Here is a 27,916-nt window from a genome sequence, read left to right on the forward strand (position 1 = left end):
GTAAGAGCTATAACAATATTACAAGCTGCCTTGGGAAGTTAAGAAAAAAATAGACTATCATAGTTCAAGCACGTTTTGGAATATAAACTGCCTTAGAACAGGATGCTGGTCCTAATGATTTTGGGGGTCTTTCTAACATCCAACAGTGGGAGTACTCCTTGATCTAGCTTTGCTTTTGCAGGGCCAGGAATGCATTCGTTTAATTGCCTTTATAGGATGGCTATCCCTACATAATTTCTGGCAGCTATTATTCATGCCTTGAGAGCCAGTGTGGCATAACGGTTAGAGTGTTAGACTATGACCTGGGAGACCAGGGTTCGAATCCCCACACAACCATGAAGCTCACTGGGTGACCTTGGGCCAGCCTCTTAGCCTCAGAGGAAGGCAATGGTAAACCCCCTCTGAATATCGCTTACCATGAAAACCCTATTCATAAGTAGGAATCGACTTGAAGGCAGTCCATTTCCATTTTTCATTATTCATGCCTTAATAGCTTCATGGATTGAAGTAGTAAATACTATTATTATTTACTAAAATTGCCTACTGTACCCCTATCCATAAATGGTAACTGGAAACATGTCACAAAAATGCATTCCAGGCTTAATTCAAGGTTCTAGTTTTGACTTGTGATCTCTATTTGGCTTGACACCATCACCATCCTACCTAAGATAATGCCTTGTCTTCTATGTGATGTTTGATTTAGGCAGCAGCCTGTAAGACTTACCTGGGAGTAAATCCCATTGTATTCAGTGGTGCATACGTCTGAGTAGACATGTATATGATTGTACTGTTAATTAGATAACCTCCCTAAATCTTTAGGAGTGGACAGGCACAGTATCCAAAATCAAATTAATAATTTTGAACATAAATTCAGAGGTGATACTGGTGGTATTAATTGCCATTCTCACAGTATTTACAATGTGTAAAGTACATTACAATCCTTATCCATTTATCCACACAGGAACCTTGTAATGCAAATAAGTAATGACATTAATACTTAATGATGGTGATGCAGAAATTAATCAAAGGGATGGAGCAACTCCCTTATGATGAAAGGTTGCTGCATTTGGGGCTTTTTAGTTTAGAGAAAAAGTGAGTAAGAGGTAACATGATAGAAGTGTATAAAATGATGCATGGCATAGAGAAAGTGGATAGAGAAATGTTTTTCTTCCTCTCTCATGGACATCCGATGAAGCTGAATGTTGGAATATTCAGGACAGACAAAAGAAAGTACTTCTTCACACAATGCATAGTTAAACTATGGAACTCACTCCCATGTCAGTGGTGGCCACCAATTTGAATGGTCACCAAACGAGGATTAGACAAATAAATGGAGAATAAGGCTACCAATGGTTACTAGCCATGATGGATATGCTCTGCCACCATAGTCATAGGCAGTATGCTTCCAAATAGCAGTTGCTGGAAACCACTGGAGGGGAGAGTGCTCTTGCACTCGGATCCTGCTTGTGGGCTTCTCATGGGTATCCGGTTGGTGAGAACAGGATGCTGGACTAGATGGGCCGCTGGCCTGATCCAACAAATGTTTCTTACGCAATACATTTTATGAGTTGTGACCTGAGGATTATACTGAGTTGCCCAAGGCTATAAATAAGCACAGATTTTTTTAAAAAAGTAAGTCCAGATCTAAAATTCATCTATCCAAGGAGCCATTAATCCATCCAAGGGGCCATGCTCCCTGTAGCTAACTCTGATGAGAAGAATGCCACCTTGAGTGAATACCTATCAGAGCTTGGAAAAGTTACTTTTTTGAACTACAACTCCCATCAGCCCAATCCAGTGGCTATGCTGGCTGGGGCTGTTGGGAGTTGTAGTTCAAAAAAGTAACTTTTTCAAGCTCTGATGCCTATATACCTAGCCCCACTCAGTTCACTCAGTAATTATTATTATTTTTTGAGTGGCAATGAGATCATGTGGTGGAGTAGCAATGTGATACTCTCCACTCCACCACACAGATAACCTCCAGCATGAAGCAGGCCCTCTACACAAGCTACTGTGTAAAAAACTGGTTCAGTTCGAGAAGAGGAAATTGAATAAATCGGGCCTTGGATTGTAAATCACCGCGAGACTTTTTTAGTGGGAAATGATGTACAAATCTAATAAACCTAAACGTCAATACAATCAGGCACTTGCGTAGAAGTAGAGAGCCTTTTTCACATTGAAAGTTATCAGTTTTACAGAGAGGAGGCATACGGGAGGTGGTATCTGCCTGATAAGAGTGATATTTACCAAGACCACAAATGTTTCCTTCCTGGTGATACCAGGATCTTAAATAATAGTTGACATGACAGTTTTGATTGTTTTGTTAGGCCTCCAGGTTTAAAACATCATAAAATGGTTGGGGTTCAGTTTTAATCCAAAGAAATTGAATTATTTTGACTGTTTGGGGTTTGCACGTTGCTTGCCACATTGAAATTATAATTCACGCATCATAGGAGATCTAAAAATTTCATAGTGTGTGATTGTGCAGTGGAAACGGTGCCTGTGGCAAATCATTAAGTAACTGCTATGTATTTCAGTACCCTTCATGACTGCAGAAAAGTGTGGCAATTTATTCTAATTCAAAAAATCTAGATATGAGCTGGGCTGACACTCCCTGCGGCCCAGCTGAATGTATGCCTTGCATTTTCACTACAGCTTCCAGTTCCAGTTCCTTCCAGTTCCTCTCCATGTCCTTTAGTCAGGGTCTGTTTGCTTCTCTTATTGACCATCTAATGTTCTCCTTGCCAAATCTGTGACGAAAAAGGAAAACAAGTATTACAAATGTTGAACCCACAAAAATCTCACAGCCAAATACATGCAAATTACTTCAAAGTAAGCAAATATGTCTGATCTGAAAAATTAGCACCAGTAACCAGAATTTGCATGTTGTGCTTGTTTAGAACAGAATTCCAAAACATCTGCTGTCATTATGTTTTCATGTTCCTCCTCTGGTGTCACTACTTTCAGAATAAAAATGTCAAGTAATCAGCAGGCACATCAGCTGTTCCTTTGCATTCTTCCTAATCATACCATATGCAAAATATACAATCACTAAAACATGAGGACAAGGTGTGGCTCTCTGTAGCTTATGTTTTTATAATTCAGTGCACAGTGTAAATTAGGTTGTATACTCCAGTTAGACAAATTAGTCTTGTCACTCTTTAAAAATCACACTTTAAAACTTGAGTAGGGTTGGGTTTTTTACTTTGAATATTTATATCTGAATTTGAACTTAATTTGATATTAATTGTCCACTGCTGGTATTTTTAATCTTAAACAAGTTAATAATTTGCATGGCATTTTTTCAGTTTATAAAGTGTTGTGCATAATTGTTTTATGTACATATTAATTTTGTTAGATAAGTTAGGTTAGGAGGTATTGTTTAACTATCTTCTTTGTAGCTCTAGAGATCTATATGTTCATTTTCCTTGTCAAAATGCACTATCCACGGCACCAAACTAAGTCTCAGTGCTAAAGCATTCAATTGACAATTGTCTTACTATTCACTCTTAATGTTGAGAGTTTGTCCTACTGAATTTTGGCTTTGTTTTATTTCTTCAAGGGCCATTCACACCACATATTTATTCCGTTATTATTCCACTTTAAACAGTCGTGGCTTCCCCCAAAGAATCCTGAGAAGTGTAATTTGTAAAGGGTGCTGAGAGTGGTTACTTCCCTTCACAGAGCTACAATTTGCGGAATTCCCTGGGAAGAGGGATTAACCTCCCTGACAGTTGTAGCTCTGAGGAAAATAGGAGTCTCCCAACAGCTCTGAGCACTCTTCACAAACTACCCTTACCAGGATTATTTGAAGGAAGCCATGACTGTTTAAAGTAGAATAAATGTATGGTGTGAATGTGGTCAAAGTCTGTGTCAAATATTCCCCTGGGACAGGTATGGAGAAACTTGGCCCTCCAGATGTTGCTGAACTACAGCTACCGTTATCTCTGGTCATTGGCCATGCTTGTTGGGGTGATGGGAGTTGTAGTTCAGCAGCATGTGGAGGGCCAAAGGTTCCTCACACCGATCCTAGGGGGAAATATTCAAGGGTGTTGGTTTTTACATCTACTTGCAATGGCTATGCAACTCTGAGAGACTTCATAAGTGAGCAGATTTGAAACCTGTCCTTAAGATTTATGCCAACTAACAGGCACAAGGAAGAGATCAATGCAGTACTTTCTTGAGGGTCTCAAGTGAAACTGATTTAAAACCTTTTTCTCAAGTTCATAGGGCTTTGAGTAAGATTCTTGTGTTTCACAAAGAAACTGTAAATCCTTTGATATAAACAGATATAACCATACAGGCATTTTGTTCTGTACTTTTTCTGTGTATTCAAAAAGCCCAAGGTCAAAACTTACTTCACCATGGAATTGTCACAGATAGAAATTACAAACAGGATGTGTAGTTTGCAGCTGTAAAAACAGCACTTAAAGTCAGCCAATGACACGAGAAGTTTATGAAAGAAAAATAGAAGTTCAAGAAAAGATTGCACAGTCTCTGTGTATGACCCATGCAAAATAAACCACCATGTTATCAAAACCTGGCTTCTATACCTGGATGTGGCCCATACATTTATATCAGGACAGAATTCACAGTATAGGAGTAAAACTGAATAAAATTCACTAATAGGCAAAAAACCTTGCAGTTTAAAAACGTACCTATAGCCCACAGATATTTCTATCAAACTTTTAAAAGCAGGGAAATTTGGCAGATGTAGTGAATGCACCAGGGGAGCAGGAGACCTGACCTCCTGTCTGAGATATTGTACTGCCATACAAATTTGTAAAAATGCAAACACAACCCATTTTTACAAATTTGTAAAAATGTAAACACAATCTTTCACAGTCCAGTCCACTTCTGTGTAGCTTGGAAGAATTTGGTAACGTGCCTATGAGCATATGGTGAGCGGTGGCAACATCTGCAATCAGCCCAAATAATAGAAACAAGACATGCACTGTGCTGATCTTGTTTTAGCAGGAGGGAAGCAACAATATCAAGACAGTTGATACCATTCAGATAGTCACTTTAAATATGTTTGATTTATTTCACAATTTTAGTGAAGTTTCCTGTAGTAAATCATTTTCTTTTGCTTCTGATTCTGTGAATATGTGAAGTATAGAAACACTTTGCAACACTAAAAAAACCCTCAAAAAACAATTGTGGAATAATGGCACTGACTATTCTGCAGAATAGTTTCCAATGGACATGAGGACAAGATAAAACAGTGGGAGGTGAAATATATTCTAGCAAAATTCTAGGTGTACTCTGTTTTTAGTTGACCATGCCTACCTTTCCTTAAGTGGAGTGGTTTAAGCAGACCAGGCCGAAAACAAGCATCTTGGGCAGGCCAAGTTTGTTTTTTCCAACAGCTAGAGTCATTGCTTAAGTAGCAACATATTATAATCATCATCATGATTTTACATCAAACTGCAGTTTCACTGTTAATGTGCTCAAAATAGAAATAGAGCATAACCTCCCGTTTGAAACACAAAAGGCTATCTTCACCGTCATATTTCATGAAAGAAAATGTTTAATGTGTTGACCGTAGTGGCATTGTAATTACAGAAAGGTTGTGGTGGTGCAACTAATAACTTGGTAAATAGATAGTCTACCTAAATCCCCAGGCAAAGTGATGGATTCTTCCAACTCCTGTAACCACCTATTTCTAGTTACCTTAAATCAGTCCTTTTTACAGCAGTTTAAAGCCCTGCACTGATTAAGGTCTCTGGGAATTAAAAGAAGAACTGAGGCCTGTTAGATGTTATTGGTCGGCATTGTCTTCCAAAGAAAACAGGAGAATGTTACTTTGAAAGATCCCAGCAAAAAGTGTTGGTGCTAAAGGATTGAGCTGACATTGTGTGTGATACAACATGTAATGACTTGTTTAGCATGTAATGGAGAAATTGAAATTGAATCTCCCCCTGCATCATGCTGAGTAAGAGGTCCAATCGTCAAGGAACTGTCATATTAAATTCTTGTTGTGCTTCCAGACCCCTTCTGGTTCCTAAATCTTTTGGTGGAGACTAATCTAAAATCTAAAATGGTTCAGGGGCCCACATGCCAGAGGTGGTCACATTTGTAAAAGTTCAATGAACTTGCAGAAGGAGGTTGAAATTTGTTGCTTCACTTTGAAACTTGCAGCCAATGCACGTGCTGATTTGCTTTTTGCTTGGGCTCGTAATGTCATGCTGTGCCTGCTTTGCCGCCTTTGGAGCTGGCTACATAAAGTATAAAAAATACTGAATCCCTTCTGGTTAAATACATGTGTAATTAACAAGCAGCAACAAACCACTAACCCACACTTTTTGAATATTAAATATTTGTAGTTGTCTCTCTTTCTCTCATTATGGTTTCTGAAGGACAGGTTCCTGCAATATAGATGGCTAAGCTCATAAGTCAAGCTTATGCCAAAGTAAGTCAGGTTTTATTATATCCCCTGCCTTTCAGGACTATCTGGACTTCCAGAAACTTCTTCAGATCTTTTCTATTTAATCCAACGCCTTTGAATTGCCACTGCTGGAGGTCTTTACAATCTCCGCTGCAACGTTTGATCACTTATATAACAAAAGTATCTTCATACATAGCAACACAGAATCCATTCCATGTTTGCTTTTAAGTCAGTTCATATACTTGACTCTTCTAAAAACAATCTTCCTGCTTTCAGCACATTTATCCATCACTCTGGAATTCAGCAGTGGCCAGTGCAGCCGCTAGCATGAACATCTGGCATAGCGCTGCTGGCAAGTCAACAGTGGCATGCTTGTATGGTACTGATTGAGCCCCCTCTTGCCTCTACCACTGTCTATCCAACAGGCTTTAGTTTCCCTCTTTATTACCACCCCTATTCAAGTGTTTGTTCCTTGACACGGTATGAATTAGGTGGAGGAGGAAGCTGGGACAAGCATTCTCAGCCCCTGCCTCAATCACATTCCCGATGCCCTCCATGAGTTGGAGGATGATTATCTGTATTGGGGACCCTGCTTGTATAGATTTCCCACATGTGTTCCAACTGTGGAAAATTAGGTTCTAATCTGCACAACGAGCCTATACAACAGTCACCCTCCAACCTGTGGAGGATGATCAGAAATGTAACAGAAGTGGAGGCGCTTGTGGCTTCCTCCCCACTTCCTCATCTATAATGTTAACATTGTGGGGGGGAACATGGTTAGGACTGTTACCTTTCCTGTGTTCTATCTAATAAGTGTTCATGGTCTTATGTTCTAGGAATGTACCTAGTTCAGTTTTTAACGTAGATTTCTGGAGGTCCTCCTAGTTGTGTGGGGAGGCATATTTTCTCATTTATTTTAAAACTTCTGCTTGTTAATAAAATTTCTACCTCCTAATTCTAGTGTGGTATGAAGTGTAAAGAACTAATTCCATTTTTTTCCAAGCAGGAATGGCTTCAAGGAATAGTGAGAGGTAGCAGACACTCTTCTTCTGATCCATTCCACCATCACCATTCTTCAGCTTTCAGTATATTTGCTTACACTGTGTTTTCATGTAATGTGTACAGCAAAATCTTTGCTCCCATGATAACGGCCATTGCTTCCCCAAACTATTTTTTTTTGAGGTAGAGGTTGAGGGACAGCTATTGCTTATCGTTATTACTAAGTAACCTCAGAGTGCTCTGTTCTCTTTTTCTCTGAATGGGAAACATGACATCCACTTCCTTGCCCTTTCACACCCAAAAGAGTCTGTCCTGTATTTTTCACTAAACTTGTGTGAGGACATTAAACTAGATGTATAAGATATTTGTTTTTACCTTTACATTTCAGTGTTCTGTCTCTTGTGGACGAGGGCAGAAGTACCGAGAAGTGTATTGCTTGTTGAAGGATGGGAAGCATTTAGAAAACAATCTTTGCAAACATCTGGCTAAACCGAATGTGCAAAGAAAGTGTAGAGGTGGCAGGTGCCCAAAGTGGAAAACAGGAGACTGGGGACAGGTAAGGTGACATCCTACTTTTTGCACCAACAACTATGACTCTTCATAAACTGTTTTGTAAAACAGAAGGACCACTGCTCAGTGGAAGAGCACGTGTTTCGCATACAGAAGGTACCAGGTTCAATGATCACCCTTGCCAAGTAACAAGACTGAGATTGACCTCTACAAGAGGCTTTGGATAGCGGCATCCTGTGAAAGTAGACAGCACTGGGCTTGATAGATAAATGGGCTGATTTGCTATAGGGCAAAATACATATGGTCGTATAATCAATATTGGATTTTCTTTTCCAATTTATTAAAGCTGTTTCTCTTCTGGATAAAATGTAAATGTACTGCCTTCCAGTCGATTCTGACTTATGGCGACCCTATGAATAGGGTTTTCGTGGTAAGCGGTATTCAGAGGCAGTTTACCATTGCCTTCCTCTGAGGCTGAGAGGCAGTGACTGGCCCAAAGTCACCCAGTATGCTTCATGGCTATGTGGGGATTCAAAATCATATAAGACTGAAGGAGTAAGTAGACTTCCCTCCCTGCACTTCTGTGTGTGTTACTGTGAACAAATGAAGGGGAGTAGGATCATGTCTGTTCTCTCCCCCACCCCCAACTTCTCACATGTTCATCATTCATGTAAAAGGAACTGTGTATGCATAGATTCCTTTCCACACTAATACTGAATGTGCAGAAGTTGAGCGACAAGATACATGGGCATGGTCTTGTTCTCCATCCAGACGTTCAGCATGCATATGTGGGATCTCTACGTGCCCTTTGTGTTGCAAGTCTTCTTTGGTTTCCCAGTGGATGGCCACCCTCAGTCATATGGGATCCTAATACATTGGACAGAGGGAAGTCAGTCAAAGGCAGATGGATCTAAGGCTGATTCTAATGATCTTCCACTGTGGCATGAAAACTAATACTTTAATCTTTCCCTGTAGCTTGACATAGAACTTTCGCTTTTTAATATCTCTTACAGCACAAGACTCTACACATCTATGGGCCTTTTCAGTAGTGGTTCTCTGTCTATGGAACAATAAGGAAATGCCTGGCACAAATATTGATTTTTTTTTTCAGTAATAGATAGAGATGTTTCTTTTCTCCCATGCATATGTTAATTTTCTGCAGCAGTTGAAGATATTTTGGGGCTGTTCATTTGATGGTCAAGCCTATGTTGGGGGGGGTAGAGGGATTTGTTTAATGGTTTGACCACCTTGCAGTATTGTACATTGTATTAGCTTTTTAATGTTTGTAAGTTGCTTTGAGACTTTTGGGGAAGGAAACTCATAAATTAAAACAACAATATTGCACTGTTAAAACCTTCCCTAAATATATTTATTTTACAACCTCTCTTGTAAAGCCTAGTGTTAAAAGCTTCATCATTTCTTAATGAAAAGAGAGACGTGAACCTCTGTGGTCACTTGAAGAGAGGATGTAAGAAATAGAATGACAAATTCCTGTCACTCTAGATTTCCTCATATTCCAGTTAGTATAGTTCCAACTAATCTAATAAACGCCTCTTGTAAACAGAACTGAGTGGGGAAGATCAGCACTTGGAGTTGCCAAGCAGCCATAGGCTGCAGTCAGGGACTGTGTTGTATACAAGCAACCTGGACCACATATAATCTCTGGACCTGCATTTCAGTTGCTATGGGACCCAAGTGATGGACGAGTGAGAGAAGAATAACATGAGATTACACAAGGAGAAAGGGAGTATGGGTGAAGGACATACAAAGGCAGATGATAAGATGTGGCACCCTTCAGGTGGCCATAAAACTGCAGCAGGCCCTGTGACGTGTTACCATACAAGTTCTTGGTTGCCCCAGAGGGGAGAATAATAATACAAGAATAAAAGGGTCTTGAGCCTATTTATTATTGTTGTTGTTGTTTAAATTTATATTTATATATCATTTATATGCCAAAATGGACAGACAGACAGAAGTGCCTTTGTTTGCTCTTTCAGAATTAGGGATGAACAAATCTATGAGTGTTGGTTTCTCTCAGCTTCATATTTTCCAGTTTTAAGTTTAGTTCACCACATTTCTACATCCACTTGCTTTTTAAAAAAAAGTCCTCACAAAAATTCATCCACATTTTTGTACACGTTTCTCCTAGTATACACATCAAACTTTGGAGAAGTGTGGATTTCAAAGGGTAACTGCATTTCAATTTGCACATTGTTCCAAGAAGTGCAAATTAGGAAGGTTCACATTAAAATGTGTACTGAACCAAATTCTTTCTCCTTATCTAGGAAGGCAGGCTCCTGCTGGGAGGAAGGGTGGGATATAAATAATAAATAAATAAACGTCTTCCTCAGATCTCTTTCTCTAGGAGCCTAAGAGCATACTACTACTAATAATAATTAATAATAATAATAATAGGCAGAGATCCTGCAGGGCCTGAGGATCTTGACCTGGGAGGGCTTCTTGCCTGCCTCTCCACGGTTTTGCAAGCCAGCTGTCCCAGGGCTAAACTGCTGACTTGGTCACTCATCACCAGTTTGGGGTAGGCACTTTAATATTATGTTGTTCAGTTTTAGTTGAATCTGTCATCTTGTATCTCCTTAATATGCTGGCGCTGGTTATAGACTTTTAACTTAAGCAGACACCTCTGTGGAACCCATGTGATTATTGAGGAGATTTCTGTTTGTAAATCTCGGATCTCATTTTTAAGACAGTAAATTCAACATACTATTGTTGGGCATGGTATTTTGTGCCTCTGTTTTTGAAATCACATCTTATTCTGACAACAGTTTTTGTAGCTAATAAAGGCATGCCAGCCGATGTGTAACGGTCTGTCAGATGTTTGAACTCATATAAAAATAGACATTCTAAAATTTCTAAGTATTATCCCAGATGATTGGGTCCAATTCAAAAAGGACACAAATTAATGAGGATATAGTGTGATTTATAGCCTATGATAATCTGTTGTGACTTGGCAATTAAAGACCATGATTGCAGTGCTCTGCCCGGGTGAATATGCTTAGTCCATTGACACCAGTGGGATAAGAAGGCATAATTGAGTAAAGGATTGCAGCTAATCTGTATGCTAATAATTAGTCCATGAACAGGACATTCAGGCATAGTCTGGGGGCTTTGTTCTTCAGATGGTGTAAACTAAAATGTCTGTCACCTTAGTATAGTGAGTGGTACCAATTTAAGCCATCTGGACATAAAGATGAAGCATTGCTGCTGTTAAAGTGTTTTATTATTATTATTTACAAAACATCTAAAGACACCCACAAAGAACGTTTAAAAATCTGCCATCAGTGCTCCAACAACAGTTCCTTATATAGTCAGTCTAGAAAGAGGTATCATTCATCATGGCACAGTGCTATGTCACATTTTGTCTAGCTTTGCTGTAGGAAAATCAAAGTACAATAAGGCTTGAATAATGCTTTATTGGAATATCATGCCTCTATGCCAGATGCCGACATTGAGGAAATATTTTTATTAACTGCTGCAACATATTCCTTACATAGTATTTCCTAAAGCCTGTTTGTTAGACATCATGGGGAAACGATAATTTAGAAGGAATTTGAGAGCACCCAGGATTTTGTGAGCTTCTTGTAAGTGATGGGGAAAGAACTTGGGTGTAAGATAAGATAAAAATGTGGATGGTGCCTTACACTTTAATCTCAGGGATCACATGAAGGAAGGAGACAGGCAGCTTCATTACGTACCGTATGTTTGGAGACAGCAAATGTGGGACAAAAATGCCTGTAAAAAGAATTATTTGCCTTCGGGTTTCCAGAATGATCAACAAATGGAGGAAGGGGAGAAACAGACAAAAACTCCTGTCAATGAGTTAAGCCTAACTCGAAGGTTCTCACTTTCTGTGGCCTTGGTCAGCAGCTCATTTTATTGAAGGGTCATTATGGCCTAGATCACCCTATCACATCTTGGCTTAATAAGCTAGGATATGCATCAGCTGCATGTCCTGAGCTGTATATCACAGTGGCCAACCAGATGCTTACAGAAAGCCCACATGCTGGACTGCTGTAGTTTCCTTGTGAGTGGTAATCAGAGGTATGCTGTCTCTTATCCAGGACACTGGGGGGATTTCCATAATCACATCCTGATTTATTAAGCCAGGATATAAATGAGAAGCATGCAGTAGTATGCAGCCTCTTCCCTGATGCTTTGCTCTACCCACTTACTGAAGGACTGAATAAGCCAGGATTCAGCTATTAACCATAGCTTCCCGTTATGTGCAAATCTAGAAATTGTGACTAATAACATACAATGGGGTAGCTAATGTGGTATCTTCCAACTGTTTTGCACTACAGCTCCCATCAGTATAGTCAGTGGTCAGGCATGATGGGAATCCACAACAGCTGGAGAGCACCGTGTCAGCTATCCCAACCTAGGATATTAAGCCATGGTTTAAAGTTGGCTTAATACCCTGGCTCATTTGTCATTTTTTTTTAATTGGGGGGTGAAGCATACGCTCATAAAGTTTTTTTTTTAAAGGCATAATAGTAATTTTTACCAGCTAAACACTAGGGGAAATGCCTCACTGTGTTTTCTTCTTTCAAGTGAAGGAGTGATTTGCTTGAATTGTTACTGATCTGACAAATCACAGTTCTGAACATTGAGATCTGTATGATATAGTATCTCTAGCAAGATTGCTTTCACTATATATGTGATAAGTACTAACATCTGTCTCTAAGGATCTATTACAATGTTACTAGAATACTGATTCATTATCAATAGGGAAAATTCCTTCAGATAAATTTAGCTTCACCTTTATTTTATCAGTTTCTGTGTTATCACAGCATTCCTTAAAACGAAGCATTTGACTATGACAAATGAGATATAAAGTCCTTTTTGAAACACATGGGGTGGGGGTGGAGGGTTGAGCTGTTTTGCATAGATTCTTCTGGCTGTGATTCCGCTATTCTACTATCCCATGAGGAATGCAGAAGATAAACAGTGTTATTAATCACAATGGAAAGCACCACGCCATATGGCATTTTTGTAGAAATCATGCTGCATTGTGTTCCTCATTTTCAAGTTACAAAACTGGGCTTTGGTAAATATTTATAACCTAAAGGAATGTCCAAAGTCAGCTTGTTCTTGAATCTATTCACTTTATGGGGCACACAGACAGTAAAATATAAAGCACTGGAGAAGAAGCCCTTTTTTAAGTTGTTTGGGTAAGGTTTACCCAGTGAAGAATGGCAATTTTGGAGGACATTGTAAATGACATGACAACAAACTGTTAATGTAAGAAAATGGTATAAAATTGTGATTTGCAGGAAACTAATAATCTGCATTGAAATTCAAAGACATTTTGCTTTCACAAATATGACATTATTGGATTTATCAGTTTGTTTTAATAACTCTTATATTAACCAGAGCTCTAAAATTACTTGCAAATGTTATCCATGATATCTGTATATCAAAAAGCTTAAAAATACTACATTAATGGATTATAAAATGTTACTTAATGGTTCTTGCATTATTAGCAAAGCCCATCAAACCCTTACTTGAAAAATGTTAAATGTCAGCCATAATATCTGTGTTTTAGCTATAAACCTTCTTGACTTTTAAACCTTTTCTATTTTAAAATTAATTATCCTCTTCTACACACATTCAAACTGCCTTTCAGGACCTACTAATGAGAAATATATCATCCAGTGCCATTCAGCAGTTCTATGCATACTTACTAGGAAGAAAGTCCGACTGAATTGTGGGACTTACTTCTGTGTAAATATATACAGTATAGGATTGGGCTGTGCATGTACTGTATTTTCTAAATGTCATCAGTAATACCTTACCTGTGAATAACCGAGCTCAGTGGGACTGACTCACAGATTGCTTACTGCAGACATAATACAGCCATGGGAGTGGCTGTATACTATAGCTAGCATGGATTTTTCACATTCTGACATGTTAAATTGAAAATAACTCCTGTCCATTGTGCTGCTAGCCATAAGCTCATTTCAAACCAAAACCTTACAAAACTTATAATCCTGAACTCAGAAACGCTTGCTTAACAACCCTCTACGTTTTCATGGTGATACACAAAACACTCAGAGAGAATCCAGAGTTCAAAGTGTAAAACAAGAGGAGAAAAATCCAGATCCCTGTTGGACTTCTTTCTGTCAGTGGTCTCATAATTTGTTGAAATTTATTAAAAATCAGCCATGTGCACAGAGTACCTGTAATCCTATTACTGACCTTGTCATACCCTGACCTTCATCTTCTGCAGTTTAAAAATTAAAAAAATGCCTGGCTGATTTTTAATTAATTTAAGAAATTTAACATTGAAGTCTATTATAGCACTAGGCATGCTCAGTAAGAATCATCAATGTTCTAAAAGCCAGACTCACAGCTATTTGGCTTGGCTAACCAGGGGCCACACCCACGCCAGACCTTTATTTCACTTTAGACAGTTATGGCTTTCCCCCAAAGAATAAGCATAGTTTATATAAGCATAATCCTGACAAGACTGAGATGCTGCTAGTTGGGGGGCCCTCTGCTCAGATGGTTGATGTCAGACCTGCCCTAGATGGGGTTACACTCCCCCTAAAGGAACAGGTCCGTAGTTTGGGGATCTTATTAGATCCGCTTCTGTCACTTGAGGCCCAGGTAGCCTCGGTGGCACGAAATGCGTTCTACCAGCTTCGGCTGGTAGCCCAACTATGACCCTATCTGGACAGGGAGAACCTAGCCTCAGTTATTCACGCTCTGGTAACCTCTAGATTGGATTACTGTAATGCTCTCTACGTAGGGTTACCTTTGAAAACGATTCGGAAACTTCAGCTAGTGCAGAATGCTGCGGCCAGAGTTCTTACTGGGACGAAGAAATTCGACCACATAACACCTATTCTGGCCCAACTGCACTGGCTTCCAATATGTTTCCGGGCCAGATTCAAAGTGTTGGTCCTTACCTATAAAGCCCTTAATGGCACTGGACCGCAATATCTGATGGAACGCCTCTCCCGCTATGTTCCTACCCGTTCACTCCGCTCGACGTCCAAGGCCCTTCTCCGGGTCCCAACCCATACAGAGGCCCAGAGAACAGTAACAAGATCTAGGGCCTTTTCGGTGGTGGCCCCCGAATTATGGAATGCCCTCCCAGATGAGATACGCCTGGCGCCTTCTCTGTCATCTTTCCGGCGCCAGGTAAAAACCCACCTCTTCACCCAGGCATTTTAAAGTATTTTAAGCTTTTAATCTTATTTTTTTTAGTTTTCTTTTACTTTGTTTATATAATGTTTATATTGTCTGCGCAATACACACTTGCTGTATTTTAAATATTGTGGTTTTATCATGTTGTACACCGCCCTGGGAGCTGCTAGCTATAGGGCGGTTTAGAAATGCAACTAAATAATAAATAATAATAATAAATTTGTGAAGGGTGCTGAGAGCTGTTAGGAGACGCCTATTCCCCTATTGCCACCACTCACCATATGCACAGAGGCACATGTTACCGTTCTTCCAAGCTACACAGGAAGTGGATTGGACTGTGAAAGACCAACCAAAATAGCATTTGCATTTATACAAATTTATAGGGCAGTACAATATCTCAGAGAGGAGGTCAGGCCTTCTGCTCCCCTGGTGCATTCACTATAGCTGCCCAATTTCCCTGCTTTTTAAAGTTTGATAGAAATATCTGTTGGCCATAGGTATGTTCTTAAACCACAAGGGTTTTTTGCCTGTTATTGAATTAGTATTGCTTCCTTTTACATTGTTTTAATGAAACTGTCAAAAACACGGACAAATTCGTGGTGTTTTTTAATGAAACAATATTTTTCTAGCCTTCATTAGGATTAGCTTTACGCTGAATATGTTGAAACAATGATAAAATCAAGAGTAAATTAATATGAAAAAAGAAATAAAGAGGATGAATTGTTGCTAGGGAACTTGACATACAGTAGGTTGCTTTATTAGTTGTGGAAAAGTTTGTAGCATGGAGACTGGGAAGAAAGCAATTCCGTAATGTTCCTGTTGGGTTACCCCATAGTTTTCAACAATGGCAACCTTTCTGCATCTAGGCTTTGTTTATATGCAGGTGCAGCAACACCTGTGCTGCTTTTTGCTCCTCTTGCAGTTTTTTAGATTGGTGCCATTGTTCATTTTTCTATGGAGCTATTAAAACCAGTTGCTACTACTGAGAAGTTGATAATTTCACACAGGTCTTCTCTGTGTGACTGTGAGAATTGTATTTTGTATTTGTCTCATACAGCGGAAGAAGTACAACATTTGTACGAGGAGTTCTGTACATGTAGCTGTGCATTGAACAATTCTGCTAGAATCCTGTAGCTGGACATATGTGTGCTTTTGTGTTCAAATCTTGTGGCCCCTGCAAGCATGCTTTCCTACAAAAGAGGAATTCTGTAGTTTTAAAGCAGGGCTAGCCCTTCAGTGAGCCAAACTGAGGTGGCTTCCTCAATCAGCAGATTTCAGACTGCACCAAAGGGTAGCTTATTGCAAGTTACACACATTTATTAATGTGTAAGTTGTAAAAATGATCTTGTATATGTACTGTTACCCTCTATCCTGCACAAACCAATGATTTCGGGTTATAAAACTGATTCTGAGTGTGTTGACCTGATGGAAAAGAGGAACAACATAGAAGATGACTTTAATAGTATACTTTCTCAAAATAAATAAGAATTTACATCTATCATTATCTTTGTAACTCCCTTGAGATGCTTTCTATCTTTAAAGATGGTGTAAAAACATTTAAAATAAATAAATACTCCACATGAGGTAGGTGCCACTCAGGCCTGAAAATGGTCTAGCCCTGCTCACAAAAACTGACATGTGGCATCTCACCATTTCCTGCAAAATAGCAATGGGAACTATCTTTCTTATAACTCAGGCCACCTGCTGACTGTTGCTGTGTTGCAGGTGAGATTCATTTATACACCAGCAAATTCAGGTTTCACGTTTTAAGAGAAATTGGCACTCTTGTGCAACAAATGTGCTTCAAATAATGGACTTTTTGGGGTAAGGAAAGTGATGGGAAAATACATTGGAAAGTGTGGAATAACAGTTGCTTGATGTGACACCCTATAATCTTGGCCTAAACTGTGTGAAAACAAATCAGGATGAGTGCTCAATTAACAAGTCTTCTGGAAGAGCCCTCATAACTCATTTTTTTACCTGAATTAAAACATTTTTGCGTATTGAAGAGAGACTGAGAAAAAAAAAGGCAAGATGGTTGACACTTACTTTTTGTGCCTCTTCAGTGTTCAGTGTCCTGTGGGAGAGGAGTTCAGCAGAGAAGCATCTTCTGCCACCTTGGTACTCACAAAACAACTAGAGGCATTGAATGCAATCAATCCAGCAGACCAGCTTCTGAACAAGAGTGCCACACTGCTGAATGTACTTCCTACAATTGGAAAACAGAGGATTGGCAAGATGTAAGCAGACAAGGGATGTGGTGGAAAACTTGAACTATATTAATATTTTGTCAGAGTAAAAGTGCCTGATATTCCACACTGTCACATTTCTCTTTGTGGGAAAGGTATAAGGCACAGAGAGATAGATGGAATAACTGACTCCTTAAAAATACACTGTTGCCAGGTGAGAGAGTTTATGATGTAACTCATGTGTCATTTACCAGGTCACTCCAAAGGTCCTAAAAGCTGGATCGCCGTATGGGTAGGGGAACCCTGAGTTCCCTGAGGAAAACATGGATAAAAAAGTAACACTCAAAAAGGTTAGCCACCAGCATCATGTATAACAAAATCTCCCTCTAAGTCCCCATTCCAGTATGGTAGCTATTTATGTTCTCCAGGTGTTTTCTATATGATCATGGGGACAGAAACACCAGTGCTTTGAAAAAATATGCCCTCTTTTTCATGTTTACCAAGTGTTTCATGCTACAGTATAAGCCAAAAGTATTGCAGTAGGGATAAAGACTATAAATATTACAATAGGGATAAAAATGCCAGATTTCTGACAGAGACACTGGCATAACTATTGGACTCAGTAAGCAGTAAAAAGGTTATCGGTTCTGCTGTGTTGGCTAAATCCTGCATTAGCACATTTCATGTGGCAAGAAAGCATGCAGAGTAGACATGATGCCATGGGCGAAAGCCAGTTTGATCATTGGAATGTTAGTTCAGGCAAACACTAAGCATTAAGTTCTCAAGGAAACAACAGGACATGTTCAAAAACCTATTAATGCTGGTGACTTAATTTGTTAATTAAAGTAGGAGGCTTAATTTCCAGAAGGTAAAATGCAGAGCTTTTTCAAACGGGATGTGTTTAATCTCTCCAATGTAAGAAGCAGACAGCATAAGCAGTAGCTTTAATTACCACCATGCATAGCAAATGATTACCATGATGGTTGGTTTTTTCATCAGTATAATCTACAGGATAATTGAAGAGAGCAAGTTTGCTCTATTAAGAAAGTGTCTCTTTAAATAATTTTAAGTGCTAGTTCACATTCTTTAAGTACAATTCACACTTCATTTTAATTTTGCCATTCTGTAAAGCAGATTGCAGTGTTGTCTCAGAAGTGGTTGATAATGAATAGCTATTGTAATGTATCAGCCTTCACCAGCCTAGGACTACAACTCCCATCATCCCTGACTAGGGCCCATGCTGGCTGGAGCTGATGGGAGTTGTAATATTAAAACATTTGGAGAGCTCCAGATTGGGGAGAGACAGTGATGTATTTATTACACATAATTCCAAAACATAGGACACATCTATGGTGCCAATGTGTCCAGAGAGTAAATCCAAAAATTCTCCCTCTCAGTCAGTGCTGCTGGATCTGTTGGCATCTTTGTAGCTGTTATAGAAAAGTCCAACAGTCTGTGGCCCTCAGTGTTAAAATGTTTTGCAGCTGGTCCCCTGCTTAGTATATTTGCCCTTTTTGCATATTCACAGTTGCATAAAATGTCCTGCCCATCTTCTGCTTGCTGAGCTTCAATTTTAGGGGACAGAAAAGAAATATAATAGCAAACACAGTTCCCAGTCCTTCAAATTCTGAAAGAACAAACTTTCTCAGAGAGCAGAAAGAACTTTCAAGACTAAGTCAACAACTCCCTTCTAATTTCCTTCCTCAAATCCACTTGTCCTTGAATGCCTATGTTGCAATAACAGCATCAAAACCCACAGCATACAGGGCAGAGTTTGTTACTTCACCTAGCTTCCCCATCAGCTGTGGACCTTCGGGATAATTTTTAAAGAAAAATATGTACTATGCCATTCTGCTGTTACCTTAAGGTCCAGAGATGTTGCAATCCCATATAGTGACATGTGATGATTATCAGATACCCAAGGAAACACATTTTCAACTGGTGTAAAATTGTGTGACTTGAGCAGCACTTACAGTAACATGCAGTGGCCCACAGTCTAGTTCTTTTTGTCAGCATTAACTAAGTAAGGAACAAAGAAAGACCCAACTTTGAATTGTTGTCTCCAACAGAACTCCTCATAGAAGTGTGAGGTATTGTAGGAAACATGCTGTAAATGTAACACATCAAAACAAATTCAGGTAGTACATTAAAAGTACATAAAAAGTAGGTCACCAAATAGCATGCATTTTCAGAACTTACCAAATTGGAGTAATTCGCTCCCAAAGCAACTGTTCCTCTCTCTTTCTCTCTGTTTCTCACAATTTTTGTTATAACTTTCCACAACTGGAAAGCATTAAATACCCCTCCCCCACTCGCACTGCCAACCCTTTTGTGGGAGGTGAATGTTTGATGGGTCACGCTGGTTTTCTAAAGCTTTCCAGGCTCCCCCTGTGACGGTTTTGTCTGAGCGTGTGTGTCTGTGGCTGTTCTCTGCAAATCTCTGCCATGTGACAGAACAGACTTCAAGGAATGTCTTTTTAAAAAAGCTTTAAATCCCTAACATATTGTTCCTCTTAAAAAATCATAAATGACAGTCCCAGATCTTGCACACTTTTAAAACTTGGTCCATTATATCTCTTTTCCCAGCCATTCCTTCTCCCCACCTTTTCTTTTTTTGGACTGATAAACTGGAAAAAAAAAAAAGCACCTTGTCTGCCATAGAAATAGTTTTCAACTTACTTATTGAGAGATGAGGTACAGACTGAATTAAGCCAGCTGGTAATAAATCCAAACTGACACAAAAAGCCTGGTGGAAACAAGGCTACATCCTCATTAATGCTTAAATATGAACCTCTGTCCCTTACTGGTTCAGTTTTCCATCCTCTTGTTTACAGCCCTTGTAGAATTCCATTGTGCTCCTTCGGCTCTATTTAATTGTTTAAAATGCCTTTCTGCATGGGGTGCCATTGAAGATGGCTGAAAACGTCAGCTGGGGGAAAATGTGTGACCTTGTAGTAAATGGGGGCTTCCCAGAGGGACAACATCTTGTCAGTGCTGAAAGAGTTGTACTGGCTATCTGGTTGTCTTTGGACCTAATTCAAGGTGCAAATTCTGGCCTTTAACCACCTAGGGCTTCTCTAAAGCAGAGGAAGGGAGCCTCCAGGCTTGCAGGTCTAATTAGGCCTCCCCATTTGGCCCACATACATACACTTGACAAGCCCGATACATGAAGCAGCCCAGCTGATTAGTAGCTTTCAAATACAATGTGTTTCACCTCCACTGTCACTTTTACAGTCTGGACTGTGGACACTGTTCTTTCTTTGGTGGCTGTAGTTTGCTATATAACTATAGCAAATAAGTGAATTAGTGGAAAATTCTGTAACAAATCTGAATTGGACGGAATTCTAGTACATCCCTAAAAACAATAGATTTTTTTTAAAAAAAGACTCATGAAACAATGAGAGGAGGCTCTCTCTAACAGCCAACATTTGTCCCATCATTGGCCTTACTTCTAGCCACATCAGTTCTGCCACAAGGTCACCAATCTCTCTTTCTAATGTCTGTTTTGACAGTGTAGCAAAACATGTGGTGAAGGCTCCAGATATCGCAGAGTGATCTGTATGGATCAAAATATGCAAGAAGCTGACGGCCTTCGCTGTGATTCAAGCAAGAGGCCACCTGATATTGAAACCTGCAACTTGCCACCATGCGAGTACATTTGGATTACAGGTGACTGGTCAGAGGTATGTCTGTGGGAAGGGAAAAAAAGGGAGGCTATTTTTTGTACTCTAATCAATCATAACCACTCAGAATGGCAAGAACAATATATGCAAATCAGGCAGTTTTACATAATGCTCCTTAATTTTCTGTAAGAGCTAAAATTGTTGGGGTTCTGCAAAATATTGTTTTATGCTGGTTATTTTGTTTGTCAAAAAAAGGGTTTATGAAAGGCAAAGTATGAATTGGGGGAAACAGAAAAATTAGGTAACATGATCTCTCAGGTTATACTCCCAAAGGGAGTTCCATAACTGTGGGGTGCCTTTGCCATTCAGATATGGTTCATGGGTGATATTGTTTAAAAAATCACCATCTGTTAACAGTTGCAATGAAGAAAGAAAGGGGTCAGCATTGTTGTTGTGTAAATTTGTATATATGTTAAGCAGAGAACAACAGCGGTCTGAAATGTGTGTGTGCCAGTGTGTGCGTTGACCTAAGAAAGCAGGCTTTTACCCTGCATTGAGATCACTGAGACTTAAGACTTAGTAAAATAAGAAAAGCTACTTTATGTATAGAAATACATAGTAGGTAGAAAGGCATACCTAGTTCTGACTAACTAACTAAGTTGGAGGCGCAACGGCCAGGCTTGGGAGTTGCCCTCATGGCCAGGGGAGAGAGAGCAGAGACAAAGGTGTCTCCTCTCTCTTGGACAGTCAAAGAAGAGAGGAGAGGAAAGGGTGGAAGGAGGAGGGGCAGATAAGCTTCCTTAAGATGTATCAGTCTAACAATGGAAGGAAGTCAGTCAGAGCATCACGGGTAAAGGTAATCAAGCCTATCCATCTAGAGGACCCTAACTCTATCTCCCTTCTGGAACATAAACAAAAGAACAAAATAGGAGTTGCTCTTGCCCCACTTCCCACACACCTTCTCAATGAATGTTTGGTTCAGCCCACGAGGTTCATCTTGTCTCACAGCTTGCAATATCTGAGTTTGCCCAATGCCTTCTTGAGAGCATCTGCAGTCATGTTTTCTGTTGGACAATACTCCATCTTGAGTAGTCCTCTGCGGTAGGTAGGTGCTTCACGTCTATGCGCTTGGTGCGTGAACTTACCCCTTCTGACTCCAAGAGTCTGTTGCATCCTTGATTGCTTCCCAGTCCTTCTGGGGTAGCGAGCTGGTTTTTCTGCACAGGTATCCCACGGCTACCACCACATCTGGCCTGGTAACAGTACTGATATACAGACTTTTTCTGATGGTTTGTCTTGTATCTCTCAACATTTCCTTTAGCATTTGGTTTTTTCTTGAATTTCCCCTTGTAGCCTGCAGCTTTCCTTTCTTGAGGAAGCTTGGTCAGTGTCCAAGTTTTACTTTTGTGTAGAGCTTTCAGCTCTTCCTTGGCTGGCTGCCTCCACCTCTCAGCTTCAGCTTTGGGTAAGGCTTCAATCTCTTTCCAGGTCTCTGGTTCTGGAAGTTCATCTCTCACAAGGTAAGCAAGTCTCTCTGGTGGTACACCTCTCTTGGTGCATTCAGAGCGTCTGGGTGCTGGCACTTCAGCTGCCCCTTCTAGCTCTGTTGCCTATTCTGGCTCTGTCACCTCTTCTGGCTCAGATTCCTCGCCTTCCTCTGCAGGTATATTATTGTTATACTTTCTGTGGTGGAAGAATAACTCAGCTTCTTCTTCCTTTTCACTGTCATCTGTTTGGCGTGGTGCCCCTTCTGCTCAGTGTGCGCACTTTCCTTCATCAAAGTGAACAGCTCTGCATACTTCAACTTTGCCAGTTTTGGGATCTACTACTCTGTATCCCTTCTGCATTGAAGAATATCCAATGAATATTACTTCCCTGGCAGTGTTGTCAAGTTTTGACCTCTTTTGTTTTAGGATATGCACAAAAGCCTTGCACCCGAATACACAAAGGTGAGACACGCTTGGTGTCCTATCATGCAATAGTTCAAATGGCATTTTGTTGGTTGCAAATGCAGGAAGTTGGTTCTGCAGGTAGGTGGCAGTGACCGCAGCTTCTCCCCAGTACTTTTGTGGTAACTGTGCATCTTCCAACAAGGAACGGATCATTTGTCCAAGGGTCATGTTCATTCGTTCCACGACCCCATTCTGTTCTGGGTTGTAGACAACTGTAGTCTGGTGCTCTATGCCTTCCTCACGGAGAAAGTCTTGCATAGCCCTGGACATATATTCTCCTGCATTGTCAGATCTTATGATCTGTGGCTTTCTGCCAAATTTGTTGGCACAATCCTGACATAGTCCTTCAATTTTTGAAGTACTTGACTTTTCTCTTTTAGTAGGTACATTGTAGTATACCTGGAATAGTAATCTATAAAAGTCAGCATGCATATATTTCCACCCTGGGATGGCACTTTCATTGGTCCACAAAGATCTGTGTGAATCAATTCTAGAGGACTTTTGGTTTTCCTCTCACTTTTCTTAGGAAATTTTGGTTTCACACTCTTGGTCTTTATACGGCACTCGCATTTCTCTGTACATTTGCACTGTCCCATTTTAATGCCTCTAGCCAAATTCTCTTTCTCTAGAGCAGTTACTCTGGCTAAGTTCGCATGTCCCATTCTTCTATGCCAAATATGCAAACATTCAGAATTACAGGTTTCCTTGACCACATCTGCATGCATAGCTTCAAGGTATTCTAAATGTAAAAGTCCATCTTTCACTCTTGCAGTGCAACAAATTCCTCCTTCATCTAGAACGTGGCAAAATTCTCCACTCTTATAAAGTTCACCCCCCAGTTCCATTATCTTAGTAGCACTTATTAAGTTGTCTTTAAAATCTGGAACATACAGGCAGTTTTTAAGTTCAAGCTCCCTTTCTCCTTCTGGTGTTTTGCAAAGCAGTTTCACTATGCCTGTTCCTTGAGAAAGGAACGTTTGTCCAGATGCTGTTAACACTTTTTGCTTGTGACTTTTAAAACTTTTAAACATGTTTTTATTAATTACAAGATGTGAGGTGGATCATGAACCAATTAAAAGTCTGTTTTTATAATCATCTTTCCTTTCACCAGATACATGGTAACTAGACGCCTTTGTTTTTGCCTTTCTCTGCCCAGCGGCTTCTCTCACTTCAGTCTGCCTTTGTTTAAAGTCAGGCTTTGTTGCTGTCTGACACCTATCGCAATCCCTTTGAAGATGGTTTGGAGATCTGTATATGAAACAGAACTTCCTTCTCTGTCCCTTGCCCTCCTGTTGATTTGGGCAATGACTGCTATTCTTTGTTTGCTTGTTTCTGCCCATAGTAAGGTTTGCCTGCTCCAACAGAATTTCTTGTCTCTCTTTAAAATCTTGGTCCTTCAAATATGATATGATCTGACTCATGTTTTGGTCAGAATTTTCTACCACACAGGAAATTAATTTATGACACTCATGGAGAGAGCTCAGGAGTAGTGCCTTTTTCATTTCATCATCAGCCAGGCCCTTCCCACATCTCTCAAGTTCAGCAAGCAGCCTTGTAAACTTTTGAATATGTGTATTCAGGCTGCCTCTCTCAGCAGTCTCCTTCAGAGAAAACAACTCCTTGTAAAGGTACATGACGTGATTCTTAGACTTTCTATTATATATTTCTTGTAGCTTCTCCCACATTTGTTTTACATTGTTACATCCTACGCAAACATTTAGTGCCTCATCTGATAATGCAGAAATGAGCAGAGACTTCACTTTTGCATGCTTACGTCTCCAGGATGCTGTAGCAGTTTCATCGTCTGACGAGGGTTCAGCATCAGTCAGGATCCCGTTTAAATCTTCCCCTTCAAGGATTGCAGTGAACCGAATATTCCACACTGCATAATTATCCTTCTCCAGCCTTGAGATGCATCTCTCAAGTGTTGATACTTCAGACATCCTTTCCTATCTTTTGTTCTGCTTTTCTTTCTCTAACTTAAAGTTTCCCTTTTGTTGATTTCTTTTGTAAATCACACACAGTATTTAGCCTTTTTAGCTTTAGGCACAACTTGCAATTCAGCTTAGTTTACTGGGCTTCCATAACCCTTGTGTTGTGTAAATTTGTATATTTGTTAAGCAGAGAACAACAGCGGTCTGAAATGAGTGTGTGCCAGTGTGTGCGTTGACCTAAGAAAGCAGGCTTTTACCCTGCATTGAGATCACTGAGACTTAAGATTTTGTAAAATAAGAAAAGCTACTTTATTTATAGAAATACATAGTAGATAGAAAGGCATACCTAGTTCTGACTAACTAACTAAGTTGGAGGCGCAACGCCCAGGCTTGGGAGTTGCCCTCATGGCTAGGAGAGAGAGAGCAGAGACAAAGGTGTCTCCTCTCTCTCAGACAGTCGAAGAAGAGAAGAGAGAAAAGGGCAGAAGGAGGAGGGGCAGGTAAGCTTCCCTTAAGACGTATCAGTCTAACAATGGAAGGAAGTCAGTCAGAGCATCACGGGTAAAGGTAATCAAGCCTATCCATCTGGAGGACCCTAACTCTATCTCCCTTCTGGAACAAACAAAAGAACAAAACAGGAGTTTTATCTATTTATTTATTAAATTTACTTCTACCCCGCCTTTCAGCCAAAGGCCTTCAAGGCTGCTTACAAAGAAAAATAGACACAAATATAAAAATACAACATTAAAGCAACAATAAAGTTGCTCTTGCCCCACTTCCAACAAGCATAATTTGGTACTGTCAAAGGCCTACACTGCCGTCTCCTGGATCCCCCTGCTGTTCCCCTCTTGCTGTCTCTTCATGTTCCTCAGTCCTCTTTGAGCATTCAAGCAATGACAAGAGTGAGGAGATGGAACAGCATTCTTGTTTTTCTTTGGTCTCCCGGTGGGAAATTATGTGGTTGTATGGAAATGGCAGCAGTAAGAGTTACAAGAAAGAGGTGGGCCCACTCAAGGAAGGCACATTATCCAAGAGCATGCCTCCCCACAAAGAACTGGAGCCTGTACTAAGCATGGAGATGGAAGCAATTTATAGAATGTACAGTCCAAGCCATTTAGGCCTTTATAGATCAAACTGGCATTTTTCTCCACAGGTATGAGGATTAGAAACAAAGCCATTTGGAACTGATCCATCTGTCTTAGCATTATCTTCCAGCATCGTTTTATGTCCCCCTTTTTAAAAACCCCTGGCCTCATTGACTGAAACAGATTCAGAGCAAGAATGCAAAGTACGGCAAGTGGCTACGGCAGCATACTTGTACAGAAAAGATTTCAGAGGCCTCAGTTGTTCTTAGTCTCCTCTTAAAGCTTGAACTGGCTGAAATGAGATGACAGCTAGATTAAGAAGAGCCCTGCTGCCTCAGACCCCAAAGGCCCATGTAGTCCAACAATCTGTTCCCACATTAGCCAACCAGATACCTAAGGGAAGACCACAAACTGAATGTGAGCATGATAACACACTGGTGTTTAGACGAGTAAAGCATCTGATATTGGAGTTAGTGCACAGCTATCATGACAAGTAGAGACTGATAGCTATCATTTTACCTGTCAATTACATGATCTGCTATACATAATGGTATTATTTGCAGGTCAGTTATTCTGATTTTAGAAAAGAACTGCAGATTCTGTCCTTTATTATCCAACAGTACTATTCCTTTCTTCTAACATGATTCAAGCTAGCATTTGCACCCTGCCTTATCAGGAAATAAAAGTCACAGATCCTACCGCAGTAATGCTTGGCTCTGAAAATGCTTAGCTATCTGCCTGTGAAGAATTACATTATGCTCAAGAAATAGAAGAGTCTTTGTAGAAATCTGGGTAGTATGTCTGGATGTTTTGGTGATACTCTGGACCTCCTCTAGGAAACATGGATCTCCAACATTCTCAAAAGGCAAAATGTGTGCCATTTGAAGATGACAAGCCTGACAATTCAGAAAACATACAAGCAAAATAAGGAACAAAATACACATAGATTAGAATCATGGAGTTGGAGAGGATCTTGGAGATCAACTAGTCGAACCCCCATTTAATAGAGCAGAATCCAACTATAGCATCTCTGACAGATGGCTGTCCAGCCTCAAGTACCTCCAGCAAAGGAGAGCTCACCATCTCACATGGCAGTCTGTTCCACAGCTGAACCGCTTTTACCATTAGGAAGTTTCTCCTAATGTTTAGCCAAAATCTGTTTCCCTGCCCTTTCCACCTCTTAGTTCTAGTTCTAGTTTTTGGAGCAACAGAGAACAAGTCTGCCCCTCAGATATAGCTATCATGCCTCTCCTGTTCTTCCATTTTCCAAACTAAACATACTCAGCTCTTTCAACCAGTTGTCATAGGACTTTGTTTCCAAACCCTTTGGCATCCTAGCCATTCTTTTCAGGATGTGCCCCAGTTTCTCAATGTCCTTCCTAAAATGTGTTGTCTAGAACTGGAAACATCTGCAAGACTTTAGTATGGTCCGGGGAAAATAAAATGGTTCCCTGGTAGCCTCACTGCCACCTAATTCTATCACATGTATCTTTCTTTTTGTCCTTCTTCCCCCTTCCTCTCCCTTTTTCTCAGTGAATCTTCATTGTAGTTAGAGTTATGTAACTGAGACCTTGCTACTCTAATTTAAGCACATATTCATGCAGGTCAGGATGGGGAAATGATAGCAGCAAGGGTTACATTGAGCTTCCTGTAGTTTATATTCAGTAGAGGTGCGCAAAATTGTTCCAGTTCTTAAAGAAACAAAAATCAATACAAGAGAGACAGGAGAATAAGGGGCTATCTTACAACTAAAAATAACAATTTGTTCTCGTAAATATGAAGATCAGATTCATACTTTTTGAACAAATTTGAGCTGGCAGTTATGCCCCACAACACTGAGTATACCTGTCAAGAGAAATCAACTGCTTTCCATGGTTGCCAGAGCTGAGCGCAGAAGGAACAGGTGATCCTGATCTGCATCATTTGAAGAAGCATTTCAGACCTGGAAAAGCCTTAGAAAGAAATGACAGCGCTATTGCTGACCTAGCAGAAAAAGGAAAATTAAAGAGCAGAATGGAGCTGAATCATAAAAAGAAAATGCATGCAGATATTTGGTGCAAGTA

At 40.0% G+C, this 27,916-nt stretch overlaps 1 protein-coding gene and 1 long non-coding RNA gene across 3 annotated transcripts in view; one reads left to right on the top strand and one right to left on the bottom strand.

Moving 5' to 3' along the window:
* Positions 1-27,916, top strand: part of ADAMTS9 (ADAM metallopeptidase with thrombospondin type 1 motif 9) — a 186,558-nt gene that overhangs the window by 141,426 nt on the left and 17,216 nt on the right. For both annotated transcript variants that reach the window (XM_061618724.1, XM_061618725.1), the window contains exons 29-31: positions 7,776-7,943; positions 17,137-17,310; positions 20,772-20,942. In XM_061618724.1, the coding sequence (XP_061474708.1) occupies positions 7,776-7,943; positions 17,137-17,310; positions 20,772-20,942 (513 nt within the window). The remainder of the gene's footprint in view (positions 1-7,775; positions 7,944-17,136; positions 17,311-20,771; positions 20,943-27,916) is intronic.
* LOC133380765 (uncharacterized) lies at positions 1,940-19,534 on the bottom strand. The gene is made up of 3 exons (XR_009761541.1): positions 19,459-19,534; positions 17,120-17,279; positions 1,940-2,750 (listed from the first exon to the last, which is right to left on the bottom strand). It is a non-coding gene; the product is annotated as an uncharacterized LOC133380765 (long non-coding RNA).

This window comes from Rhineura floridana, chromosome 3, assembly GCF_030035675.1.
Source record: "Rhineura floridana isolate rRhiFlo1 chromosome 3, rRhiFlo1.hap2, whole genome shotgun sequence".
NCBI lineage: Eukaryota > Metazoa > Chordata > Lepidosauria > Squamata > Rhineuridae > Rhineura > Rhineura floridana.